Here is a 17502-nt window from a genome sequence, read left to right as displayed (position 1 = left end):
GCTGCACATATCTTTTTACAAGGGGAGAATGCCTGCTGTGCTTATTTTGCACTATCATTTACTAAATATTAAAGAAATCCTTATATATCTGTTCTTATACTTCACCCAGGGGCAGATCTAGAGGGGGGGGGGGGGGGTCAGGATGTCCTGATCCCCTCTTCAGTTTGTCTACAAATCGTGTACCTACCATGCTGGCCAAGGCTAGACCTCGCCTCTCGGAAAAATCCTGGATCCGCCCCTGGACTACACCTTAGATATCTTTTGCACTGAGCAGATCTAAAAATTACAGAAGTCTTTGCAAAGCTTTTATTGTAAAAAAAAAAGAAACACAACAGGACATGGCAATATGAATCTTGGGGAAGTTTTGTCCCTCATGCAATGCAGCTGCAGTATAAAAGATTTGCAACAAAATGTCCGTCCATCTCAACACAGCTTGAGATATATACTTTAGTGCCATTCACCAGTAGCCGTACCTTCACCTATACTGTGTCAAATATACTACAAAATGCTTTACAAATACATAACAGAAATAACTATACACTAGTCACCGGAAATCTGTTGAAAGCAGAAATCGCAAAAAATAAATGCATCACGCTAAATCAAGTCTGCCTATTAATGCATGACTAGAACTGAGCAAAACATGGAACCACAATCTTGCAGCTATACTGTAAATCAGGTAGTTTCATCTGTAAGTAAGGTGTACGGCAATGCACTGCAGTAAAATCAAGGACCCTGACAGTAAATGACAGTGCTGATACCCACCAGGAATACAGTCAAACTCATTTATAGCGAACACCTTTTTAACGAAAATACCACTACAGCAAATTTTTTTTGCGGTCCCGCTAGAGCCTATAGGTCCAATAATGGACATCCTTTTTAACGAAAATTCCTTTACTGCGAATTTTTTTTGCTGTCTCCTGAGCTTCGTTGTAAAGGTGTTTGACTGTACAAAAGATTTCACCTAGGGAAACTGTCTAACGAAGGCTTCAAATGTAGCCGATCACAAATGCTGGGATGCATCGGTACTAAGCTCGTATTCCTTTGGTCACAATCAAAATTATCGACAAACTTCTTAATGCATACTCGCATGACCCTGGTTTTGTGGCACGTGTTGATGCTATTGGTGATGTGTGTATTCAATTTGCAAAAATTATAACATTAAGTAAGTGCTGCGGAGTACATGCTATACCCTCACTGAACTGGTACCTACATGCACATTCTCAACATTTGTGCACATGATGAAAAGGCACATCACGCATGTAACATGATTATGTTAAATAATACTTGCGCTGAAGAGTGTCCCCAGCTTCAGAAAAGGTACTTTTTTATCAAACGAGACACATGCTGTCCAATTCTCAGAAGGTGTAAATGGCAAAGTACATACGTGATAACCTCCACATAAACGTTTGACCGCGAACAAATTAATGAAGGATAACACTGATGAGTGCTCTGCTATGGCAACATACAGTACGTATGGTGGAGCTTTCGAACCAAAATTCACAAAAAATTCATGCAGTGTGATTGGCAGCATCTCTGACCAGAAATCAGGAGGGTCCCGTATCCTTGCACCAGCACTCATTCGTTTTTTCGTGAAGTACTTTAATTCCATTGTTTTTTAGATGTTTAGAGGCTCTATTTATGTTTGTGTTGTGTATACATGGGGCTGGTCAGGGCTCCGTCTAGACAGAGGAAAAACCATGAGCTCCCACGTGTTTTTCATTGAATCTATGCAAAAAAATACTGACACTGCAACCTAAAAGTTATGACTGCACTCAACTATGTGAGAAACATTGTGAATATGAGAAATTCTGCAGCATTTGAAGGAGAAATGTGATACCTGCAATGAATATGCCTTGAAAGTGCATGCAAGTGGAAGGTACTGAAAGAGGAGTCCTTTTGATGAAGATTGATTAATTTGTGTAGAACACCAACGAGGTGCTTGGGTAAACAAATACAAAATGTTGCCATGTACTTAGAAAGTAAAGTAAGTGGAAGAAAAGTAATGTAAGTTCAATCCACAAGCTGCCATGATACAGCATCTTATTTTGCAGTGCTGCGACATAAGTATCAAATATTAAAGTCATTTGATTTCATCACCAGTCAACAAAATGTTCTGATGTGTATGATTTTGACAAATATAATGCAAGTTTTCACAATTTCAATGCAGAGTATTAAGACCTAAATGCAGTATAATACTACAAAGTATGATCCAAAGCTTCAGATTAACATTAAAAAAAAATCGTGATGTTCACAATTACAGTGCGAAGTTCTACCTACTTATGCCCTTGAAAGCTATACGTACGATAGTGTCCCTCTGTCAACGCCTTTACTTAATCTCCTAGAGCTTCGCAGACTACGAATGCTTTTCGTAAGATACTAGTGCAGCACTTCACAGTAAGAAATGAAGCTTAAACTAAAGCACCAAAGTAATCAACAGATCTGTGCCAAACACATCACCTTGTACGATCTTTCATTATCTCATTTTTCATTTTCCATGACAAACAGTTGTTTAGAGACACGAACTTGCACGTTCAGTTTAAACTACGTGTCTGTAAAAAATATATCCGTAACAGATACGGAAAAAACTATCTTTCAACCATAACTAGTTAGTCCCTCGTAGCAGCACATCAAACAAGTCCTTTAAATTACATCCGAAATTCCCTCACATTCTCCTAGACAGGTATTGCATTAAGACCATCTGCACCACTGGGATACACTGCTAAAGAGTCAGTCTGTACAGAGCATGTGCCTAAATGCACAAAATGATGTCGCCAGCACAAATAGGTGCACAACCAATCAGGATGTCGTAGTGGGCGGATTATCTGGATTTGAACTGGGGGGACGCAGCTGGTCCATTGCTTCCTGGATCTTCTTGTGCATGATACGGTACTTTAGCCGGACCTGGTTGAGGTATTCCTCCTCTTCCAAGTTGAGGATCTTGAGGAAGTTCTGCAGTTCCGGCAAGGCGAAGTCTTCCCACTTCAAAAGAAATATTGGTCAATTTTGAAATTTCCACACTCACTTAAAGGGACTATCGCATCCGGAAAGGTGTGTATGGGACAGATACGGTAATGTCCGGCATGGTTTCACAGCCTACTTTGACAAGTTTCCCTTTCGAAAACACCTTACTTATTAAATAAACGAGTTCTAAAGATTCGCACCCCCTCTGCAGCTGATCCTGAATGACGCAAGCCAGGCACGCGAATGGGAGGTCAGCGCAGGTGATTGCCTCCGAGGTCGTCTGCTTTGCGTTCGCACAGCAGTATACTAGTGAAAAGACTGCGGTAAATACGCCGACTTTCGCTTACCAGTGTGAGTGCTGACGTGACCATTTACGTTGAACACGGTGTTACGCTCCTGGCTGTACAAACTACGCTAACCAGAAGCAACATTCCATGAGAAGATCTCAGACTTCTCCGTGACCTACGGACGCCACCGCTCCCGCCCGGAGGTCGGACGCCAAGCTCTGTCTGCCGCTCCCTGATTGGCCTTGTCCGAGCGACGTTTACGGAAAGGGAATTCCGGAATACTCTCCACATCCGTCGTCTGCTCTTGCCATGCATTACATCAAACTGCGCGGAAACAACTCCACCAATTCTCGTCGGATTTCTGGCGTTATTGTCGGTGATGAACGAGGAGTAAAGTGGCGCTCTAGTTTCGGAATCAACCGCGACGGATGCGATAGTCCCTTTAATGCTGTCACTCCTGCGGCGTAAAAATATGGTACACTCACCCTTATATCGCTACTATCATTCTCCTGGAGGACGAACTGCTTAGTTTGGTCTTGACTGGACCACCGCAGTGCCAGCTGCAGGGGTCGTTCTGTTTCGTGCAATTTCCGAAGCTTCACTGGAATAAGATATTGATTCTCGCAACAGGATACTTGTAACAGTAAACAAAAGGTGTCTTCGATTCACAAAAATGTGCGAGGCGCGAGTGTAAGGCGACGAAGCGGAAGTGTACGTGAGTGCGGCCTCGGTGCGGGCTGCACCAAAGCTGAATCGAATAGGAGAGTTGGCTCTGGGCAGTCCGTCGTCTGCTGCGCGTTGTTCGGATAATTTCGACAGTATGTCGAAAAGTGTACGTCATTGCAAAAATTCCAGTAGGTGATTGCAAAAATTTCAACTTTTTTGTCCAGCATTTTTGAGCTCGGCGACTCAAGTGGTGAGGAGGAGGGAGACGAAGACAACGTCGCCTGACCGCGGCGTGTAAGGTGTCATGTGAGTTGTACTTGGACAGGAACAGAGTGCCACTGTATTATGAGAACGTCGCAGGCACCGTTTAGGAAAACATGATTTCCATCGTCGTCTAGCACATGTCAAACGGATTTTAACATTCCGCAACTGTTTGCTTTGGTGATAAAACAGGCAGACGACACAATTCAAGTACACTCAGAAACCGAACAAGAAATTAATGCGGAAATGCGAAAACAGGGAAGTTCATTAAAAGGCTTAAAAAATTGGCATAAGGATACTGAAATTGAGAAAAAAAAGGTGAAGTTACAGTTTTGATTTCAGTGCTTTCTTTTATGCATCCTCCATGCTGTCGTCTGCTACCATGTCTGCTACTGAATTGCACGGAACGCTGCACGGAGGTATGAGGAGGTGAAACATTTTCCTGCACTCGTGCTGCACATTTTTGAATCAAATGAGAAAGTGTAGTGCTAAGGCTGCACCTTCGCCGAATCGAACGGCAATAGTTGCACTACTTACACCAGTTCAGAGAGTGCAGCCCAATCGAAGACAGCTATAACTTTTGCAAAACTGCACTCTTTCAAAGAATTTGAAAGGAAGCAGACGACGTCAGGAAATGAGCATGGAGGACAAGGGGTAGAAGTTATTGGACTTACGAACATAAATCACACACTTTTTAATCCAAAACCTTGGTCTGCATTAAAAAATGTTACGGTGTCCATCTGCCGCAAAGGTTGGGGGAAAAAAGCATTTGGGTGCCAAAGTTGCTGTGTGTTGATAGAGCCTTGTGGTTTGGGGTTAAGCCCCATAAAATCTGTTTTTTACCCTTTCGCTTACATTTTTGCGCTTTCGGTACACTTTCACATGCGGTACTTACACTGTTGGGTTCCCGCCGTGTAATAGCTCTCATAGAGAGCAAACTTGTGTGGGTTGTCAGCCACTTTGAACTTCCTCAACAGAGCCACAATCAGCTCTTGTGCAGAATATTCACTGCAACAGGCACAGAAATTACATAAGGAAGTGTACATTCTGTGCACAAAGTTTAGAAGAAAAATATACATACAAATACTATATTTAAAAATAATAAAATGTGTGGGCATATTGACACATATGTACATGGTACCCGCTCTAACTGTGGATAGAATTTTACAAAAATAGAGAAGTGACTTGTTTTTAATTACAGTTAATGGCGATATATTCTAGGTCAAGTAGGCCATCTGACGGTCTCACTACCAACATCCTGGAGTGCTGTCCTCACTCATTTTAACTAGTGAACTTTTTAATTACGAAACATCTCATCTCAGCTCAGCACAATGAGACTGTCTGTTTGTTTTGGTGCAGAGAAAAAAAAAGGATCGAGCCAATATAGCGCAAGAAAATTGCCCCAAGAAAAATGGCAGATTTGGAGGTCATTTTTGTCGCTCCACAAGAGATGCGCTTCCCCCTTGTCCTTAAAGGGACAGTCGCCTTCATACCCATTGATTCCGAGACCATGGCGACATTTTATTCCTCGCTGATACTGAAAATCCCACACAGATTACTGGCACAGTCTTTATGCAATTTGATGAAATACGCCGCGAAAGTAGACGCCGAATGTTGAGAGCATGGCGGAAGCCCATCTCTGGAAGTATGCGGATGCATCAAAATGTAGTTGACCAATGAGGAAACGTCCTTGACGACCCTGAGCTGCTTATGCGGTGATTGTCTGCAAGGCACCTAGTAAGCTAAGCAGACTAACTCAGAAACACTGCCAATCATCAGCACGCTGCACTCTGATTGGCCCTTATAACGTACGCCACCATGATGTTTTTGCCTCTGGAGCTTCCTCAGCTGCAGAGGCAATGCTAACTTGTAGAACTCATTTATTTAATGATGAGTAAGGAAGTCACTGAAAGGGTTAGCCAGCTGTAGGACATGAACCCACATCTTCTGGATTACACATCTTAGTATGTGTTTGTCCACTCTGTCTGTTCCAGCCTCAGAACATCAATTGCCATCCTCGTTTATTTAATAGGTATCTTAGCACCCATCAAAAGAGGAAATTTAACAAATAAACTGCCGAACGATGTCAAACATTGTGGTACATATATCATACACATATTTTTGGAGGCAGCTGTCCCTTTAAATGCGAGGAAGAGCAAAAGCTGGTGCTCTTTCTCCTGTGCATTGTGCCAAACTTCTATCTTCCATAATTTAATTTATTTTAATAACTGGTGGTATACGTTGCGAGACAACTGAGATCAAGAGCGACGCCACAGCGGTCGGTCTGTGGATTACTTTTGCCCACCTGAGGGTTCTTTAACGTGCGATGAAAGCTCATCACACAGCACCCTGTATTTAACGTCCCTCGCAGAAGACGGTGTGTCTAAGCAACTTGTACCCTGCCATCGAGTTGCTGGCATCCTCTGCCGGGTTCGAACCCGCGATCTCGGGATCAGGAGGTGAACACGCTACCGACTGAGCCACCGAGGCCGTTTCTTCCATAATTAAAAAGTTCATTAGTCAAAGTCAATTAGGACAATGCCCAGGGAGGTTGCTACTGCAGCGACAAGGTGACCACTTGACCTCGAACATATTGCCATTTATTGTAAGTGGAAATAAGACGTTTCACTATTTTATAGAATTGTGTCCATAGTACTAGTCACGGACACCCTGTACGTAACATAGCCATTTGCTTCATGCAAAGTGAATGGGCATGAACAGTTTACTGCTGGGAAAATCACAAAAATTATACAGGGACAATCAATTAAACGTATAGAAGAGGATTATGGGAAATACACGGGTATTGACGGGCACAAAGAGAGGGCCATTCTTACAGAGTTCTGCAAGACGTGAATGCGACAAGAATACAACACTGCTGCAACAAGAAGAGAACTACGGTCCTCCAAAAAGTACATTAAAAAAATTGTCACATCAAAAAATAGTACGACCAAATTTAATCTCGAACTTGAACGAGTTGTTGAACTTGTTGAACTTGTTTCACACTGTGCCAAGAAAAAAACAAAAAGCCAAAAAGTTTTTCCCACATTCTCTAATATTATCGTACAAACCAAAAACAGGTGAAAACAAGAACAGACACAGTGAAAAATACACAAACAGTAAAAAATGGCAGTAAACAGTAAAATCGATGTGAACATTTAAGCCAGTTTGCTTCGACACTAGACAATGTCTGCACTTACACCCTGTCGAACTTCATTTTGCACATCAATGAATATCTGCTATGCATTTCCGCAGGCTGAACCACCTTGTGCAGTAAAGAACAAAACTACCACCTTGCAGTGAAACTATTCCCAAAACGTAATTTGCATTAACATGCATTGAGGAGCACTTTGGAGTACTGAAATATAGATTTCGGGAGTACTTTGGTACCAGTACTGCCAAGCCTTAGCTTGGCTTCGTGTGACCTCTTCCAGTGGCCATATGCGGAAGTTGGGCCCGCTTGGTGACTGATGTGCGCCAACTGCTGTTCTAATGAAATAACACAGGATTACACGTGGGGACTATTCTCAGCAGCCACAGAAACACACATGCCGATCTTTAATTGCAAAGTAAGAGAACTTTGTGGGATGGCGTTTCGCGTCAGCATGTGCTCGCGTTTGTCTCACAGCACACATTGCCAGTGTAGAAAAAAATATGCTCACATAAGAACAGATAGCATGCTGGAAATGCTTCGCACAAATTTCCTGGCTTTCTGGCGGGCTGGCTTGCACCAGCATACCTGTCAATGTACCTGTCCTCGTGCTTGCAAGAAAAAAATGTACACTGCCGTTGCAAAAGGAACACTCTCTCTTGCAATTTGTCTGTCTAGTGCTCTACCTACAGTTGCCACCTGCGATCTTCAACTGCCACCTGCCTTGTGCCACGCAGGAGTGGAATCACTGACCTTGTGATGTGGAGGGCCTTGACGGTGTCCTTGGGCAGGTAAAAGGAAGTGAGCGTCTTCCGACTGCTGTTATCCTCCTCCTCCTTGAGGATGTCATAGATGGAGGGAGGGCGAGTCCCCGCAAGGACATTGATGGGGCGCATCAGGTTCATGCGCACTCTCACGAACCCCTGGACGCTCCCGTCTTCTTGCTGCAAAGCGGTACGCATCAAGTGATGGCACCAAACTGATAGACAGCACTCACATTGTGCTCTTTAACAGCAGGCACTTCGGGTAAGCAGTTGAGGTCGGTCGTTTCCATTTCTCCAGTGCCTTTGCAGTCCAACGTGACGAGGTCACGGCACCTCACGTGGCACGTAAAGCTACAGTCTGCGAAAAGCACATTGTGTGAGGCGCGTACCGGTTCAAGTGGCATAAGGGTGAACTACCACTTATAATGAACTGTCAGTTGTCGATTGTCAATAATGGACCTTTGTTTACCTTTAAATGATCAAAAGAACAGTCATAATGTCAAACTGCATTATACTATATTTTTAAATCCCGCTGAATCACCATTAAATGTTGTCATTAATTAATGCAATTAGTGTCAACACTAATGCAGTGTTGTTCTAGTGAAAAACACATTGTTTCTTCTGCAAAGAAGAGATCAGGTCCCCCCTCAAGTCCTCCGAGCCCATTTTCATGCTCTGGTAGACGAGAAGTTTTCTACGTTTACGGCAGCATATACTGATGGCGCATCCCGAAACAACAAGTCTGCCTCAGCCTTCGTCATTCCATCCGAAGGCGTCGTGCACGGAAGACGCCTTTCACATCCAACCTCCTCCACAGCTGCGGACTCTATGCCATCCTTTTCTTTCTACAACACATCGCTGATTTTCCACCCCGGGAATGGGCAGTCTTTACAGACTCCAAATCTGCACTTCAAGCAATTGAAACTTCCGGCATACGAGGCCCATCCGCACCCCTAGTCACCGACGTGTTAATGGCTTACCACACTATCTACGCCGCAGGCAACAGGCTAGTTCTCCAGTGGGTTCCAGCCCATTGTGGTGTCGTGGGGAACGAGCTGGCCGACAGCGCCGCAGAAGCAGCACTCTCGTCTCGGAACCGGACCCGTATTGTTCTGCTCAGAGGAGACCGCCGTTCAATTCTGCGACGTCTAGTGACACCCCTGGCTTCCCGCCAACGGACAACCGACATTCTTCCCCCCTCTATGTTGAACAGAGTTGATCCCATGCTCGCTTTCCGCATGCCACGAAACACATCTCGTCAGGATGCTGCATTAATCCACCGCATGCGCCTCGATGTGGCCTTTACAGCTCAGTGGCGTTACCGCTTGAGACAAATTGATTCTCCCACCTGTTGCCACTGTGGTGCTCTTGAGGATCTGGAGCACATTCTTCTTCATTGCCCTCACTACGAACCTTCCAGAATCACACTCTCCGAGTCTCTTCGTCAGCTGGACTCTCGCCCTTTCTCCCTACCGAAATTGCTTGGTCCCTGGCCCAATCCAGCCCAGCAACGCTCTGCGCTCAAAGCTCTTCTGACATTTCTGGACACCATCGGACTTCGATCGTTATTGTAAAGGGGCTCGTTATTTTATTCCCCCCATTCCACCAAGCACTGGGGTAGAGTATCGCCTGTTGCGATGAAACTCCCCACTCTCCAAGGCCGAAAATAAAGTTGTTGTTGTTGAACACATTGTTTGCTCTTTTTTTTTCTTTCTTTGTTGATGTTTTGTTAGGGTCTAGGAGAGAAAAAAAAAATGAACGTTTGCAAAAGTACAAGCAAAAGCAAAAGAAAAAAAAAGGACTACGATTTCGACAGCAGTTGTTGCCAAAATCCACACACACTGTCCTAAAGCATAAAATATGCCCTGAAAAGGTTTATGTCTGCAACAGTATATGCACCTACACATAAACGCTTGCATCTTTCTATTTCCACTGCTAAGATTTAGCCTGTAAAACTTTTGAAAGCATCTACGGTAATGGAAACACTCGAAGTGCGTTACATCAAAACGCACAATGGTTTGGAAAAGTGTACATATTTCCTGCAAACAAAAATGCTGTCATTCCCATGCAGGGATCTTCCTAAAATTTTTTTCTTAGGGGGCTGCTGGTAACTCTATTGGGGGTGGGGCGGAGGTGATACCCATATCTGCCAGCTACTGCACACGAATATTCACATAAAATGTACTAAATTTGCATCCGAAAATTGGGAGGAGGGGGCCATGGGGTGGGTGCTAAGAAAATCCCTGTTTCAATGTTCCCTGTATATTCAAGAAGACCCCTTACTTTGACACTGCAAGCACTGCTGAATCTGGCACGCTCCCCAGATGAAGTCCCCGCATCTGTCACACCAGGTGGGGTTCCTGAACTGTACAGGCTCAAAGTTGTGTCCAGCCCCCGTACCAGTAGGGTCCAGCTCGATCTCGCCAAAGTTGACAAGCTCTATGAGTTCGGAGGCACGGCGTTGAGGGTTGTGCTTGCTCGCCCTCGGGTGGTACAGCGTGCGGTACGGTGTAGGAAACGGGGCTTCGGGGCTGGGCTGTGATAAGACAGGAAATGGAGCCATTATCTACGCTCGCACAGCTGCAGGAAGCGGTATACTTGGGGTTCTTTTTTTTTTCGGGTCTTATGATTTTTCAAATTCAGGGAGAAATCGGGCACTATGATCTGTGTTTGATATGTTACCGGGGAATTTTCGGGTGAGACGAAAGGCATGTGAAGCAAGCCACTGCGGTGACACTGGGACAAGAAACAAGAATCTTTATATTTCCGCTCGGAACTGGGGCGGAATGACCTCGGAATTCAAACACTTTCCCCGAGCTCCGCAAAAGCTCATCCTGCAGGAGAGGATCATAAAAGGAGGACAAACAGGTTGTCACAAACAGCTCTCCTTGCTGATATTATGATTCACTTTTCCGACAGTTTACCAGGAACGACAAGTTGAAGGACCCCAAGGATTTTGGGTAGATATCGAGTTTTATCCGAATTCTTGAAAACTTGTTCTGGGGGAACTATCGTGAAAAATCGGGTTTAACCCGAAAACAAAAAATCTTACGTATCAAGCACATGTTCTGAGCTTCAAAGCGGCTCCCTTTAGTTCGATCTCCGCTTGATTCGAAGAAGTCTTTGGTCCCCTTTGAGTATCAATTAAGGAGATTGCCCAGTATAAATAAGGCCCTGGTTTTTCTGCTGCGGCAAATATCTCAAGTTCTGCAATTGGGTGTCGCGAGCAAAAGAAAACATGCTGGAGCTAAGTTCATGCTGGAGCTAAGTAAGGGGGGCGGGGGGAATTATCTTGGGAAAATAGGGTTTAACCTGGAACTTGGTATAGTACAATTTTAGTGCCTGGATGATGCAGCCAAAAGTAACAAGTTAGATGGTTAGAGTGCATCTGCTTGCAGTTTTAGGTTAACATCACACAGTGTGAGAATGACATTCAATCAATGCAACAGAAAATGGCAAGTTTCTTCCTGAATCTGCAATGGTAACTAGAGACTGTGGAAGATCATTCCATACCTTGATAGCGTGTGGGAAAAATGTAAGATGAGTTAGAATATTTGCACAAGTAAATGACACATCTGTTCTTTAGTTCTTCATACACACATGTACTTGTAGGTAGTGTCGACAAATTATGCACATTTTGGATCTTCCAAGGTGCAAAAGATGTGCTGGTGCACGTCTTTTCCTGAAGTTTGCAATGTAACCTGATTAGTGAGCACATAAATAAACGTAACCATAATTGTGTTAACTAAGTGTATGATGTATGTACGAACCTGAAAGCAGATGTGATATTTTAAATGGTTATGGCATCTACATCAATGGTTCAGTCGCTCCGCAATAAGCGCAAACGAATGTTGCTTCTTGGCATAGCTTGTACATTAATGAGTGCATAGTACTCAGCTTTGTAACAGTAATTTCCGGCCCTTGAAACTAGACGTTTACAAATTCTTGGAAAGTGTGACAACACGACAAGGCGAGCTTCTGTCATTCTGTGTCATAATGTCTTCAGAACCCCGTGCTACCTCCTGTATTTGTTGCCAGATGAGCGCAAACAAGCCCTTTGACTTTTTAACAGCTGAACAAATCCACTACACTATCTCAACCCCACTACTGCTTGTCAGTATTGCTTTATTTTATTTTTTATACGGTTCAAGAACAAAATAGAAAATTGCCTTTGTGTTGCCACGGATGTTTAATAAACAAATGTAAGACTGATAATGACACAAAGGCTGCACACTGTACCTTGGCTTTGGGTTTCTTGCGAAAAGGAAGCTGGAAGTTCAAGTTCTGCAGGAAGACACTGGGGCTGAAGCTAGGCCTGTGGCGGTGGTCAGGCTCCACCAGACCCTTTTTGGGAGTCACCGGTGGCGTCAGGAACTTTGGGGAGTAGTAACCTCCTCCGCGTTGGTTCTCACTTCGAGACATCCTCCCTGTAGGCCTGATATGCGAACCTCTAGCTGATGGATTTGTGGAAATCGATCAGAAGTTGATCAGATGGTGTTTTAACCAACTCATTTGTAAAAGTTCTTGACCGGTGTAAGGTGTGGTAATTGGTGGGGGTATTCATAAAATGCGTAGTCATGTCGTTCACAAACAGCAAAAGTCCCCGTCTATTCCCTTATGGTGTTGGCAACAGCATAATTAATAGAGTTGATGGGTACAGATATCTGGGTGTCCACTTCTCTCCTGACCTCAAGTGGAAGGCACACATCAATGCTATATCTTCTAAAGCTCTTAAAAAGCTTGGTTTCCTGAAGCACACCCTCAAGCAACTCTTGGCCCGCAAAACTCTTGCGCTCCCAATTCTGGATTACGCCTCAGTTATTTGGGACCCTCACACTGACAGGGAGGCTAAAACTCTAGAAACAGTTTAGTCAAGGGCGGTTAGATTCATCATGAAACGCTATGATAGACTTTTCTCTCCATCATCTGCCCGTGACTCCCTAAATCTAGCTTCCCTTAGCAACAGGCGAACTTTGGAAAGACTCAGGTATCTGTACCTAATAGTTCACAAGCAGATCAACATTCCGTATTCCTCCTATTTTAGTTTTGTATGGCCATCGTCGCTACATTGTGCGCATCCCTTGAACACTGTACCTTTCTTTTTGCGCATTGATGCGTTCAAGTATAGCTTCTTTCCTCGCTCGCTTGTTCAATGGAACGCTATTCCTGGTACGGTTTGGGAACTACCTCTTAATGATTTTGCTAACAATGTATGCCTACTCCTATAGCCTTTTTGAGGCTGCATTATGTACAAATAAATAAAAACGCATCAATAATGATGTGTAATGAAAACAACAAGCAACAGTTATGCTGTGCAACCATTACAATTAGTGGTCCAAAGAGAAGTAAAGTGCACATCTCTGTCAGGAACATGGCGCTGATTTTCGCAGCTATTTCAAGCTCGGTGGGCTGTGGTGGGCAGTGGTGGGCAGTGCAGGGTACCGGAAGGGCTATCTAGCGGTAGTGGCGGATTACCAGGTGCGATACTCCACCCCACTGCTAGTGGTTTTGTGATGAAACGGAATAATGAGTCGCCTCCGACTGAAGTCCTACGGTGTTCAAAAAGTTTCAAAGCGCTTTTGGGGCGGAGCCTCGGGAGGCTGGATTTGGCCATGGACCACGCAATTTTCACATAGTGAGAGGGCGAGAGTCCAGTTGATTGAGGGACACTGAGAGTGTGCATCTGAGAGGTTGGTAGTGACAGCAATGGAGAAGGATGTGCTCTAGGTCTTCCAGATCAAGGCAGTGATGGTATCTTGAAGACTCTATAAAGTACTCCCAATGTGAGTATTGCTTTCTATAATATAGAAGAGAGGGGTAATGCTTTTATGAACAGCAAAAGGGGTGCATGCAGGGATTTTCCCAGCACCCCCCCCCCCCGCCCCCCCCCCCCCCATTTTGCTCGGCATATGGGGGGGATATGATATTCCTTTAACTCTCCAAAATGTGCTCATTCATTCTGTCTTTTCTTGTGATTGATCCAACCAATATGCACACAAGTCACCTTCCTTTGCGTTTTGAAGTTATAGGTCTTGTTTCGGACTTCTCGGACGTTATCGGACTTTCGAGTTTCACAGTGTGAACAAGGTAGTCCATGTGTCAGTAGTCGCATATTCAAAATACAACAAACTGCGCAATCAAGCCCATTAATAATAGACTGACGTTTACGGGGGACTGTATTTCGCGGAATCAAATTGTATTGACACGACGTGGCAAAACGGAAAGAAAAAATGGGGGAGAGAAAGAACGAACAAAAAGAGACTGGTGTGTCACACAAATATAACTCTGCAAGTGTATGTCTGCACGCTTGATCAAACTCTGGAAAGTGTTGAGAATGTGCCACGAGGTCGCCGTCATTGGCTGGCATGTTATAGCTCAGCACATGTCATAACGCCACCTGGGTTAAGTGGGTACTGACAGCTGCGGCTTATTTTTCCTTTTTTTTCTTTTCATAACAATACCACATGCGTTACACTGACGGCTAGGATGTAGGATGACCATTTTTATGCACCTGCCTTCAGAAAGGTATCTATTGCAGTCTTCCGACTGTCTATATGCAGCACAGTGCTGATTGAACGACTACAAGGTGGTACCCCCCCCCCCCGAAATTAAAACCCCTGGGTGCTTGGAATAAAAAGGTTGAGAACCACCTCTCCAGCTCGTCCTGGTATGCACTTCCAGAGCTTTAAAAGCTCTGCATTAGCTTTAAAAGCTAAATTTGCATTTGTGTTGCTGTTGTTGTTGGGTTTTTTTCTTATACATCACCAAGACTCTCATAGTGCTGTGCATAAATAGAGTAAGAGCTACTAGTCAAGTGCTCATTCCATCCACTCAACAAAATTTCTTCTCGTATCATATACATACATTAAAGGGGCACTAAAATGCACAAAAACAACTCGCTCTCAAATGAAAGTCAGTGTTTCAATTAGCATAATGCGAGAAAAATTAGTTCACACAGCGCTACCGTTTAGAAGAAAAACGCAATGAAAACAGAGCAGTCTTTGGCGGCAACGAATGGGACCCCCGGGAGGCAAAGATTGGCGGCATCCAATGAGACAGCACGAGAAGCGCAACCATACCTATCGTGGCCATGTGATTTGGAACGGGCCTGATCGTAGTGTTCCGTATATGCGTGGCATGATGCGCACTACTGCATTTTTTAATACCGGTTCGCCCACAACAGTTCTCAGAAATGTTCCACTGACAACATTTATCTTCACATCCTTCGGACAGCAGCACCAGTCCACTTTCGCAACGCGCACTATACTTTTCACAGGGACTGCTTCATGGCATGGCACGCACGTGCTCGTGCAGCATGGGCTAAAAACACCGATGCACGAGCTGAACCGACGTTCACTGCTTTGCACCGAAGCAAGGAAGAGTCCGGTATAATTTTGATTGTAGCTCCTTAACGGACTCAAAGTTTTGAACTATGATAACAAGGTCGAAATTAACGTAGCGTGTAACGTAATTTGAAGTGAACTTGTTTTTGCATTTTAGTGCCCCTTTAAGATGCTGCTGCAAGAACGTGCATTTTTCATCTTATGGTATGCTGAGGTTTATGCTGATGGTACTGGCAACTGCAGGCATGTACGCAGGAAAAAAACTTCAGAACTAGTAATGTGACATGCACAGCATGCTCCTGAGTTTGTTGCTAAGAGAACAGCATCACGACAAGAACCAATGATATTCCAAAGAGGGTGTCCTTCTAGAACAGACTCTGTTCGAAATATTGGCAGCTCTCGTCCCAAGTCTCTTCCCTCAATGTTATATTCGCGGTTCACAGTTTCTTACACCTTCCTATCTCGAGTTTGTTGTTTTTTGTTTCTTTGTTCTTTACCATTGCTCATTCCCAAGACTAGGGGATGTGCTGCACACATCAAGTATAAACCAACTCCCTCGTGTAATGTTTTTATGCTCTACGTAGCAATGTGTGCTTTGTGTCTTTTTCCTTCTTCGTCTGCTACGAAAAATGTAACGCAACTAAATACTGTACAACATTTAATTGTGTTACATTTTTGTTTCCATGACCGTCTGCTAACATGACAACTGTGAATGCAAGTGAATTGCTGGATTGATTCATTTAACTCATGTTGCAAAAGGATATGGTTTCTGTGGGTTTCATGTTTCCAACAAAGCACCAAATGTTTATATGTCCCCAATCAGAGTTGACAGCCGTTCTGGTTTTGGTTACGGATTCTGCACATATTGGTTGATGTGGTGGTAGGTGGATTGGTGTCAGGAGGTACTGCTAGTTCCCCAGACCTCTACATACAGCAGCAACAGGAGGAGGAGGATATGGTATCACACCTGTGATATTCCAAAACCTCGTGAATAAACTCGAGACAAGTAAGTTAAAACGCTACTTGAACGCTGTCCATTCACTGTGTATGCCTTTACAATTCGCCTGCAGAAGGCCCTATTCCTCGATCTAAGGTTACATCGCTTGGAGCATTCGGATTTCATAACCGAAACAGCGGAGCGCATGCAACGTGATACACAAGGCTCCCGTTGCCTTATTCAAGCATGCGGAAAATATGCTCCAGAAGCGTGCCCACATAAGCGCTGCTACCTCTTAACTGAAGAAAATTTGTCGGAGCATACACTGAAAAAAAGGAACTGCTTGTTTTGCCAGAAGTGCAGCTAGGGACGAACCGAACATGACGTACCGGTGCTAAGTCACAAAGTGCATACAAGTTCGGCAAGCAGCGCAACACACCGGCGCTATAGTAGCACCCCTCCCGTACTTTACGTGCGAGCTTCTGTTTGCATCGCGTTTCCAACGCGATAACCTTCAAAGTGCAACTCGTTCTCCACATCGTGCATTTTCCGATATGATAGGGTACTTACCGTGGCGATCTCTTCGCCTTGACCGCTTGAGCAAGCGGATAACTTGATTATCTTAGATCCATCTGTTGTTGCTTCTTGTGCACAGCACGCGTATGATACTAAAATAGCCCCGTAATGCGCGAGATACAAAATCAGGGCGAAAATGTAACATATTTAAAGGAAACATAGAGCCTAAAACCATCTACATCTACCGCTCAGCCCTCAGCTCAGCTCAGCAGCAGAAAACAGAACATTTTGAGTGCCACCTTCCGGAATAAAATCGGTTTACGATTACACTATTTTACCTTTTGTTAAAGATATTTGGCATGGTTCGTGACAGTTATATTTTAAATTACCTGACGAATATCGATAAATCGATAAATGATAAGTAATATTGTGGCCCTTTTCTCAATGGACGAACAGACGGAGGGCGACATGTCTTCAGTTTCGGTTTCGTTCCTTGCTGTCGGCCGCGCATTCAAGCTAGCCTTGGCGCATCATCTCGTTTCTCTTGCGCATCATGGTCCGCAATTATATTCTGTAGCACTCGGAACCCCTTCAGTTTATTTTGCTTCTTACAGCAAGT

General features: G+C 44.2%; 1 protein-coding gene across 1 annotated transcript; it reads right to left on the bottom strand.

Annotated features, from left to right (window-relative positions):
* Positions 1 to 288: 288 nt before the first annotated feature.
* Positions 289 to 17157, bottom strand: LOC135388289 (ras association domain-containing protein 1-like). Its single transcript, XM_064617729.1, has 8 exons — positions 16938 to 17157; positions 12327 to 12541; positions 10371 to 10623; positions 8321 to 8445; positions 8077 to 8267; positions 5071 to 5183; positions 3734 to 3849; positions 289 to 2979 (listed from the first exon to the last, which is right to left on the bottom strand). Exons 2-8 carry the CDS (start codon positions 12507 to 12509, stop codon positions 2797 to 2799), a joined length of 1164 nt encoding a protein of 387 aa, XP_064473799.1. The 5' UTR covers positions 12510 to 12541; positions 16938 to 17157; the 3' UTR covers positions 289 to 2796.
* Positions 17158 to 17502: the final 345 nt, after the last annotated feature.

This window comes from Ornithodoros turicata, chromosome 3, assembly GCF_037126465.1.
Source record: "Ornithodoros turicata isolate Travis chromosome 3, ASM3712646v1, whole genome shotgun sequence".
NCBI lineage: Eukaryota > Metazoa > Arthropoda > Arachnida > Ixodida > Argasidae > Ornithodoros > Ornithodoros turicata.
This window is presented reverse-complemented; position numbering and strand designations above follow the sequence as displayed.